Source organism: Gobius niger (assembly GCF_951799975.1).
Source record: "Gobius niger genome assembly, contig: SCAFFOLD_90, whole genome shotgun sequence".
Classification (NCBI taxonomy): domain Eukaryota; kingdom Metazoa; phylum Chordata; class Actinopteri; order Gobiiformes; family Gobiidae; genus Gobius; species Gobius niger.
The window spans coordinates 1,792-12,998 of NW_027639214.1; the positions used below are offsets into that span (position 1 = coordinate 1,792).

Below are 11,207 nucleotides of genomic sequence, written 5' to 3' on the forward strand. Positions count from 1 at the left end.
GGCCTCTTATTCAAAGGAATGCTGGCCAGGTAATGATTCCTAAAGGTTCAACAAATATTCACTAGTTATTTTATCACTTTGAAATGTTTAGAAAATAGATACTGCATATTAATGTTTATTTGTGAAATTTTAGGGTGCAGGTTGGTGCCTTGAATTATGATTAAAAAAGGCAAATCGTCATAGTGTATCCAAAATTCAAGCGTGGAGACTACACAGTGAGAGCCATGAAGACCAGAGCTACCTCAGGTATGTCACATTAAAAACAACACAACCAATGCTTTTACAAGGACAAATGTTTTGTGCTTTGTTTACAGTCTACTTTGACCAACTAATGGCCCTGCTGTTTGAAAGTGTGGTCGAGGATCCTCTCCCATATCAGGAGCACACAAAGGACCTGTGCCTGAACCATTCTGTGCCCATTGGACAACGTAATAGATTAAAATCAATGTTTCATGCAAGATTTAATTGTGGGCAGTAAAAAAAAAATGAAGCCTGTATATGTTCTGTCAGATATGTCACAGGAAGGTATATGCAGCACCACTTTATGTTTCTAGAAGCTGAAAACTTACTGCATGTATATTTATTACAGTTGGTATTGTATAACATAACCAGTCAACTTTGTCTGTTCAATTTGTTTATTGCACACTATGTAGGCCAAGTGAGTGGCACATGCAGCTCAACCTCAAGTGAAATGTGAGCTGTAAGTTTGTAGTAAGTTTTACCAAAGAAATTGTGCTATAATTTGGAAATTGCACTGTTGTAAGAGCCAGAAGTGCAGAATCAAGTACTGGTACAAAACAAGATCTATAATTTTCATTAATATTTCAATATTCAACTAAAAAAGCATACATATAAATACTTCATTATAGTCTTTACTCTACAGTGTCATCATTCAGTGGTAGTTTAGTGTATGTGTTAACGTTGGTTAAACCTTTTAGTTCACTAAATTTAGTAATAGAAATTACTTCAGGCTATTTACTTAGGGCTAACTGGCTCTTTGGGTTCACAATGTTACAGTCAAGCCTTTAGAGAAACATGACCTGAATGATTCTGTCTCACATCTTCAATGGCAAACCAAAAATCAATTTCAAAAAGACAGCGTTCCTGCTCAATAATACAGGCCTACATTTATTTATTTGATATGTTTTGTGCACTTTGCTGTAAGAAAAATAATAAAAATCTTTGTAACACAAATAGCCACGTCTCTATATCACACACTCTGCTGAGGACACTGAGATACATCTCCCATGTTCACGTAGACCACAGCAAAAGTCTACATCTAAAATAGATCGGTAAATTCTGAAGCAGCCAGGACAGTTACGTCCCTTAGCTGCGATGCTAACGTCGATCGAGCTCAATGCTAAGCTGCTAGCTTTGTAAATGACAGAGGAATAAATGACCCAGCGCCTCAGGTACAAGGTCGCTGTCTGCCACGATGCCCCCCCTGTGTAGAGAGAGCTGTCGAGCTGTCCCAGTGGAACAAGTTGCTAAATAAGTTAGCTCGCTGGAACTCCATGCTCCCATGCTCGGACTTTGTTTACGAGGAGCGCTGCAGGTGTAGCGTCGAAGTCAGAAGCCTCAAGCCCCTCCCACCCCTCACCCCTCCCGCGTGCCCCTTAGTCCTCCAGGCAACGCCCCCTTTCTGTTGAGATTTTCAAATCTGAGGCTCTGATACTGAGGCTCTGGAAGGAGGGGTTAGTAGCCCTTTAACTGAAAATGGTCATTTGTTGTATTTGTAGCATTAGGAGGTCACATTTACTGAAATCAAAAGCTATTTTAATCAAAAAAATATTAACAGGTCAAGTTATATTTTACCAAAGGAGCTTCTTTGAGCAGCTTCAAAATTCTTAAATCCATTAAACTTGTGAGTTTTTGGACAGTTTCTGCTTGGATTCCTTTGCAGGATGTTAGAATAACCTCCCAGAGCTGCTGTTCTGATGAAAACTGCCTCCGACCCTTATAGAAGTTTTTTTGTTGAGGCTCCAAAGGTTCTCAATAGGGTTGAGGTCAGGGGAGGAGGGGGTCCACATCATGAGCTTCTCTCCTTTTATGCCCATAGCAGCCAGTGATGCAGAGGTTTTCTTTACAGCAGGACATGGTGCGTCGTCATGTATGAAGAGGATTTTGTTAAAGAAAACACGGCTCTTCTTTTTGTAGCATAGAAGACAGTGGTCAGTCAGTAAGAGGTCATTTTCACACCTTCAGGGATCCTAAAGGGGCCGACCAGCTCTCTCCCCATGACTCCGCCCCCTCCTTACTGACATCACAGCCTTGTTGGGACATTGTGGCCGTTCACCAACCGTCCACTACTCCATCCATCTGACCATCCAGGGTCACACGGCCTCATCAGTGAACAAGACTGTTTGAAAATGAGTCCTCATGTATTTGATGTTCGGGAGACTCCAGAGGCACCAGCAGCTTCAAATACCTGTCTGCTGCTTTGTGGCATCTGTTCTCTTAATCTGATGTGTTTGTCTGGCAGAAACCGTCCTCATTGTGTCTTTATCTGCACAAACCCGAGTGTCTGAATCATCCACAGATCTCTTATCAGTTCGATGATTACGCTTCATCTTTACTGAAATATCGAAGGTTTTCATTCCTAGACCAAGACATTCAACTATTTCAAGCTTGTCATCAGCAGAAAGACTCTTTTTCTTTCCCATATTGCTTGAAAATGATGATCTGCTTAATAAAGTGGAACACCCTTTTCAGTAGTTTTTCCCTTAACCTGAAAACTGATCATCCCAGGTCTCTGAGATTAATGTCAGTGATTCATACTGAGACACGACACCATCCATGAGTTTCATCAATTCTTTTTTTTTTTTACCTTTTTGACACAAAAATCCAATTTGCATAATAATTTGGAACGCAGTGTATATAGTCTGTATATAGTCTGTATATAGTCTGTATATCGTGTCTCTGTATGTTTTTGCTAACTCGTGTGTAACATTAACCTGCCAGGGCGTCTGCAGATGGAAATTAGCCTAAGGTTATATAATCTGGCATATTTACATTTGTAAAAATGTTCATTAATATGTGTTGTCCCTCCTTTTCAAATAAATAAATAAAAACGTCCCGACTCAAACGTGTTTCTGTTTCAGACGGAATCGTGAGTTTCCTGAAGAAACAGGCCGGACCCGCCTCCGTGGAGCTGAAGACGGAGGAGGATCTGGACAAGTTCATCTCCGACCAGGACGCCAGCGTCATCGGTACTTTCCCTGCTAATGCTAACGTCTAATGCTAGCGTCTAATGTTAGCGTCTAATGCTAACGTCTAATGCTAGCGCCTAATGTTAGCGTCTAATGATAACGTCTAATGTTAGCGCCTAATGTTAGCGTCTAATGCTAACGTCTAATGCTAGCGCCTAATGTTAGCGTCTAATGCTAACGTCTAATGCTAGCGCCTAATGTTAGCGTCTAATGCTAACGTCTAATGCTAGCGCCTAATGTTAGCGTCTAATGATAACGTCTAATGTTAGCGCCTAATGCTAGCGTCTAATGCTAACGTCTAATGCTAGCGCCTAATGTTAGCGTCTAATGCTAACGTCTAATGCTAGCGCCTAATGTTAGCGTCTAATGATAACGTCTAATGTTAGCGCCTAATGCTAGCGTCTAATGCTAGCGCCTAATGTTAGCGTCTAATGATAACGTCTAATGTTAGCGCCTAATGTTAGCGTCTAATGCTAACGTCTAATGCTAGCGCCTAATGTTAGCGTCTAATGCTAACGTCTAATGCTAGCGCCTAATGTTAGCGTCTAATGATAACGTCTAATGTTAGCGCCTAATGCTAGCGTCTAATGCTAGCGCCTAATGCTAGCGTCTAATGCTAGCGTCTAATGCTAACGTCAATACCACTACTTACATCAGAAGTTTGTTTCCTGTGTTGTTGGACGTTTCCCTCAGTCTGTTTCAGATCTTGATGTTTACATGTTTGTTTATTCCCAGGTTTCTTCTCGGACTCGTCGTCGGCGGCTCAGACCGAGTACCTGAAAGCCGCCAGCGCTCTCCGCGAGAGCTACCGCTTCGCTCACAGCAACGCGGAGCCGCTGGTGTCGGCCAATGGGGAGTGAGTATCTCAGTGCACGAGCTGACCCCTGACCGTGTGTTTTAGGGGCGTGGCTGACCCCTGACCTTGTGTTTTAGGGGCGTGGCTGACCCCTGACCTTGTTTTTAGGGGCGTGGCTGACCCCTGACCTTGTTTTTAGGGGCGTGGCTGACCCCTGACCGTGTGTTTTAGGGGCATCGCTGACCCCTGACCGTGTGTTTTAGGGGCGTGGCTGACCCCTGACCGTGTGTTTTAGGGGCGTGGCTGACCCCTGACCTTGTGTTTTAGGGGCGTGGCTGACCTCTGACCTTGTGTTTTAGGGGCGTGGTCCTTTTCCGTCCAAAGAAGCTCCAGAACAAGTTTGAAGAAGCTACAGTGACGTTCAGCGAAGAAAAGTTCACCAGCAACAAACTGAAGAAGTTCATCCAGGACAACATGTGAGTACTGCCAATACTACGAATACTACTGAGAATACTCCTGAGAATACTGCTGACAATACTACTGCGAATACTACTGCGAATACTGCTGACAATACTGCTGACAATACTACTGTAAATAGCGCTCGGTACCGTTAAATGTTTTTTGCACCGATGCCAAAATATTCGTCATCTAAAGCCATAAACCCCTCATTTAAAAAAAAAAATGTTTTACGTGTTTTTCCCGAATTTTTTCCACATTTACCCCGATTTTTCAACTTCTGTTTCACTTTTTTACATTTTGACGACAAAACTGCATCAAAACGTTTTCGGTTCGACACCAGTAGAACCTAAACCTTTTTTTCAATATCAAACTGGTTTAACGGCCCCCAGCCCTAACTGCAAATACTGCTACAAATACTAGTAGTATTTGTACTACTAGTACAAATACTAGTAGTATTTGTAACAGTATACTACTACTACTACTACTACTACTACTACTACTACTACTACTACTACTACTACTACTACTACTACTACTACTACTACTACTACTACTACTACTACAAAATGCTAAGGAGGGCGTGGGTGTAGTCGGAGTGAGCGCAGACGTGTCACTGACGCTGTAACTGACAATATAACTACTAACTGACGCTGTAACTGACGCCGGTGTAACTGACGCCGCTGTAACTGACAATATAACTACTAACTGACGCTGTAACTGACGCCGCTGTAACTGACGCCGCTGTAACTGACAATATAACTACTAACTGACGCTGTAACTGACAATATAACTTCTAACTGACGCTGTAACTGACAATATAACTACTAACTGACGCTGTAACTGACGCCGGTGTAACTGACGCCGCTGTAACTGACAATATAACTACTAACTGACGCTGTAACTGACAATATAACTACTAACTGACGCTGTAACTGACAATATAACTACTAACTGACGCTGTAACTGACGCCGGTGTAACTGATGCCGCTGTAACTGACAATATAACTACTAACTGACGCTGTAACTGACGCTGTAACTGACGCCGCTGTAACTGACGCCGCTGTAACTGACGCCGCTGTAACTGACGCCGCTGTAACTGACGCCGCTGTAACTGACGCCGCTGTAACTGACAATATAACTACTAACTGACGCTGTAACTGACGCCAGTGTAACTGACGCCGGTGTAACTGACAATATAACTACTAACTGACGCTGTAACTGACGCCAGTGTAACTGACGCCGCTGTAACTGACAATATAACTACTAACTGACGCTGTAACTGACGCCAGTGTAACTGACGCCGCTGTAACTGACAATATAACTACTAACTGACGCTGTAACTGACGCCAGTGTAACTGACGCCGCTGTAACTGACAATATAACTACTAACTGACGCTGTAACTGACGCCAGTGTAACTGACGCCGCTGTAACTGACAATATAACTACTAACTGACGCTGTAACTGACGCCAGTGTAACTGACGCCGCTGTAACTGACAATATAACTACTAACTGACGCTGTAACTGACGCCGGTGTAACTGACGCCGGTGTAACTGACAATATAACTACTAACTGACGCTGTAACTGACAATATAACTACTAACTGACGCTGTAACTGACGCCGGTGTAACTGACGCCGCTGTAACTGACGCCGCTGTAACTGACAATATAACTACTAACTGACGCCGGTGTAACTGACGCCGCTGTAACTGACGCCGCTGTAACTGACGCCGCTGTAACTGACGCCGCTGTAACTGACGCCGCTGTAACTGACGCCGCTGTAACTGACGCCGCTGTAACTGACGCCGCTGTAACTGACGCTGTAACTGACGCCGGTGTAACTGACGCTGTAACTGACGCTGTAACTAACGCTGTAACTGACGCCGCTGTAACTGACGCCGCTGTAACTGACGCCGCTGTAACTGACGCCGCTGTAACTAACGCTGTAACTGACGCTGTCACGACCCGTGTGGTTCCAGTTTCGGGATGTGTCCTCATCTCACCGAGGACAACAAGGACCAGCTGAGGGGGCGGGACTTGTGCGTGGCGTACTACGATGTGGACTACGTCAAGAACCCCAAGGGCTCCAACTACTGGAGGAACAGGTGAACTGCAGCCACTTCAACACAGTGTTTCTTAGATCTGGATTTAGTTCAGTTTTGGAAAGTTTTTGTGACAAACGTTGTTATAGTTTTGTCCGGAAGCTTTTAGATTTGGGTAAAGCTGCCGGACTGCTCGGGTCAGGCGGGGTTTAGAGCTTCACTCAGACGTCTTTATTAAACGGTGTTTTCGTTTCCAGGGTGATGAAAGTGGCCAAGGGCTTCCTGGACGAGGGGCGGAGCCTGGGCTTCGCCGTGGCCAATAAGAACTCCTTCTCTCACGAGCTGTCGGAGTTCGGCTTCGACGGCAGCAGCAGCGGAGAGCTCCCCCTGGTGGCCATCAAGACGGCCAAGGGCGACAAATACGTGATGACGGAGGAGTTCTCGTGAGTCACAAACACTGACATGTTCGGTATCCACGTGTAGCAGGAAAGATGGCGCTGGATCCAAATATGGGCATTTCCTTTCTCCTCATGTTGTGTTTGTTTCAGTCGTGACGGGAAAGCGCTGGAGAACTTCCTTCAGGATTATTTCGACGGGAAACTGAAGCGTTACCTGAAGTCTGAGCCCATCCCTGAGGACAACAGCGGCCCCGTCAAGGTCAGCCAGAGGTCACGGTGAGGCGCTGGAGCTTCTGGAGCGTGTCTGATGTTTGTGATGTTCTTCAGACTCTGGTGGCGGAGAACTTCGACTCCATCGTGAACGACGACTCCAAAGACGTGCTGATCGAGTTCTACGCCCCGTGGTGCGGACACTGCAAAAGCCTGGAGCCCAAATACAAGGAGCTGGGGGAGAAGGTGCGGATCCAACTCTGACGCTCTGAAGCCATCACATTACAGCCTCTAAGCTAACACTGACCTCTGACCCTTGACCTTTCATGGGTCGACTGTTCGATCTGTGCAGTTCGGGAACTAAAGCTTCAGCTGCATTTGGAACAATCAAAACAAGGGGGAGGGGGTTTGGCGCAGTGGCTTATGGGATGGGAAGCTCTTAATCACCGGTTAGCTAGCATCAGAGGTCCCTATGCTAAAGTGGCTATGATAGTTAGCATCAGAGGTCCCTATGCTAAAGTGGCTATGATAGTTAGCATCAGAGGTCCCTATGCTAAAGTGGCTATGATAGTTAGCATCAGAGGTCCCTATGCTAAAGTGGCTATGATAGTTAGCATCAGAGGTCCCTATGCTAAAGTGGCTATGATAGTTAGCACCAGAGGTCCCTATGCTAAAGTGGCTATGATAGTTAGCATCAGAGGTCCCTATGCTAAAGTGGCTATGATAGTTAGCATCAGAGCTCTTACCAATCTGCTCGTTTCGGACGCAGCCCGTGACTCCGCCTCAGACAGGAAACCCACATGTCAGGACGGGGCTTGATATAAAAGAGAAATATCTTCTCTCTTTTCTTGGTGATATAATTGAAACAGCTTTAAATTTATTTGATCATTCGTTTAAAGATGTCTTTAAAAACAACCCTTTTTATAAATGGACTATATAAGAAGCATTAGCTGCCATGTCCGCCCTGACTCCAGTCACAGCTTTAGTGTTTACATGATGAAAGTGTAAATCTGTCCTTTCCCTCTCGCAGCTGTCCGAAGATCCAAACATCGTCATCGCCAAAATGGACGCCACGGCCAACGACGTGCCGTCGCCGTACGAAGTCAGCGGGTCAGTGACGCTCCCGTCGCCTCACGTTAAACTCTCAGAGTCTGTGTTTAAAGCTTTTGTTTCTGTGCAGTTTCCCCACGATTTACTTCTCTCCGGCCGGACACAAGGACAGCCCCAAGAAATACAACGTGAGTCTTAAAGATCTGACTCTTCCTGTTCCTCAAGTCTGTAACTTTAATAAGAACAATCAGTGAAACCAGAAACACTGCAGGAGTTTAGCTGAGGAGAGAAGAAGAAACAAACTGGAGAATAGTTTAGTGTAAACACAATAATCCACATAGAGCTGACTTTATTACAGACTGCGCTCTCTAAACCAGAGTCTGAGCTGGATTTAACCAGAGCTTAATGTTGTTAGAGCTGCAGCGTCTGCAGTGTTTACAACATACAGGCTAACGATGCTAACTCGCTGCAGCGTCTGCAGTGTTTACAACATACAGGCTAACGATGCTAACTAGCTGCAGCGTCTGCAGTGTTTACAACATACAGGCTAACGATGCTAACTCGCTGCAGCGTCTGCAGTGTTTACAACATACAGGCTAACGATGCTAACTCGCTGCAGCGTCTGCAGTGTTTACAACATACAGGCTAACGATGCTAACTCACTGCAGCGTCTGCAGTGTTTACAACATACAGGCTAACGATGCTAACTCGCTGCAGCGTCTGCAGTGTTTACAACATACAGGCTAACGATGCTAACTCGCTGCAGCGTCTGCAGTGTTTACAACATACCGGCTAACGTCGCTAACTCACTGCAGCGTCTGCAGTGTTTACAACATACAGGCTAACGATGCTAACTCGCTGCAGCGTCTGCAGTGTTTACAACATACAGGCTAACGATGCTAACTCGCTGCAGCGTCTGCAGTGTTTACAACATACAAGCTAACGATGCTAACTCGCTGCAGCGTCTGCAGTGTTTACAACATACAGGCTAACGTTGCTAACTCGCTGCAGCGTCTGCAGTGTTTACAACATACACGCTAACGTTGCTAACTCGCTGCAGCGCTCTGCAGTGTTTACAACATACAGGCTAACGTTGCTAACTCGCTGCAGCGTCTGCAGTGTTTACAACATACAGGCTAACGATGCTAACTCGCGGCTAACAGTTCTGGCCATTCTGATGCCGTTTTAAGCCCAGGGGTTTATTCATCTGAAAAACTAACCCGGCGACTAAAAAGTCCTCAGAAAATCCAGATTAAAGACACACAGCATGTTTATATTGAGGGAAAATGAGCTGCAGCAGAACAATGAAAACGCTGTAGCTACTCGCTAAGTTACTACAAACACACGAGAAAATCTACAGGAGCTGAAGTAACGACGAAAAGAGACCATTTAAGAAACATCTCAATACTATTGTTAAATAAAAACACATAAATGAATAAAGCTCAGGCATTGGGAGCTTTAAGACATGGACTTTTCTGTCTATGATGGACAGAGACATAAAAATGGCATCAGCACAATTCAACAAACCAACCTGTGAAAAACGTAAGAATGTTGAAGAAAATGCCTTGTACTCGTATCGGTATTCGGTATCGGCGAGTACTTAAATCAAAGTACTCGTACTCGTATCGGTTTTAGAAAAAGTGGTATCGGTGCATCCCTAGTTTTTATGAATGAGGTTCACTTTATTAACTCCTCCCTCTGTCCTCAGGGAGGTCGTGAGGTTCACTTTATTAACTCCTCCCTCTGTCCTCAGGGAGGTCGTGAGGTTCACTTTAATAACTCCTCCCTCTGTCCTCAGGGAGGTCGTGAGGTTCACTTTATTAACTCCTCCCTCTGTCCTCAGGGAGGTCGTGAGGTTCACTTTATTAACTCCTCCCTCTGTCCTCAGGGAGGTCGTGAGGTTCACTTTATTAACTCCTCCCTCTGTCCTCAGGGAGGTTGTGAGGTTCACTTTATTAACTCCTCCCTCTGTCCTCAGGGAGGTCGTGAGGTTCACTTTATTAACTCCTCCCTCTGTCCTCAGGGAGGTCGTGAGGTTCACTTTATTAACTCCTCCCTCTGTCCTCAGGGAGGTCGTGAGGTCAGCGACTTCGTCTCGTATCTGAAACGCGAGGCTTCGAATCCGCTGGTCGTTCCTGACGAGCCCAAGAAGAAGAAGAAGAAGTCAGAGCTATAAAAAAAAGAAACTACAACGAGCTTCGCTGAAGAACTACAAAACCTGACAACTTCCTGCTCTGACGCCCCGCCCCCTCCGCCCGGACCAAACAAAGGGGGCGGGGCCACGACGAACTTTAAACAAATCACTATAAATAATGAAACCAATCAGGACGCGAGGACGGCGGCCGCGGGAAATCCGTTTAAACCAATGGGGGCGGGCCTTAGCAGAAGAGATTAGCTCTGATTGGTTGGTGGCACTGAGTTCACTGGGATTCTTATGTTTTTGTAAAATGTTTCCTTTTCGTTTTTGTACATTTGGAAGATTGTGAAATAAAAAAGGCCCAAAACCAAGAGTTTGTGTTCAGTTCTTTCACCAACAGGCCTGAAACCACCTGCAGCGCCCCCTGGTGGACGGTCTGCACACTAACCTCTGACCCCTGACCTTAACCTCTCCTCTGTCCCCGGCCTTAACCTCTGACCCCCCAGCCTTAATCTCTGTTTGGTGCAGTGGCTTATGGGACGGCACATAGCTCCTTATCACCGTTAGTTAGCATCAGAGGTCCCTATGCTAAAGTGGCTATGATAGTTAGCATCAGAGGTCCCTATGCTAAAGTGGCTATGATAGTTAGCATCAGAGGTCCCTATGCTAAAGTGGCTATGATAGTTAGCATCAGAGGTCCCTATGCTAAAGTGGCTATGATAGTTAGCATCAGAGGTCCCTATGCTAAAGTGGCTATGATAGTTAGCACCAGAGGTCCCTATGCTAAAGTGGCTATGATAGTTAGCATCAGAGGTCCCTATGCTAAAGTGGCTATGATAGTTAGCATCAGAGGTCCCTATGCTAAAGTGGCTATGATAGTTAGCATCAGAGGTCCCTATGCTAAAG

At 45.4% G+C, this 11,207-nt stretch overlaps 1 protein-coding gene across 1 annotated transcript; it reads left to right on the forward strand.

The window, feature by feature from the left end:
• Positions 1-3,101: 3,101 nt before the first annotated feature.
• Positions 3,102-10,672, forward strand: pdia3 (protein disulfide isomerase family A, member 3; the record flags this gene model as incomplete). The annotated part of the gene is made up of 10 exons (XM_079583203.1): positions 3,102-3,209; positions 3,945-4,065; positions 4,365-4,481; positions 6,444-6,569; positions 6,764-6,949; positions 7,055-7,163; positions 7,232-7,360; positions 8,145-8,224; positions 8,295-8,352; positions 10,233-10,672. Coding segments are annotated over 10 exons (1,142 nt in total), but the record flags the coding sequence as incomplete, so codon positions are not given.
• Positions 10,673-11,207: the final 535 nt, after the last annotated feature.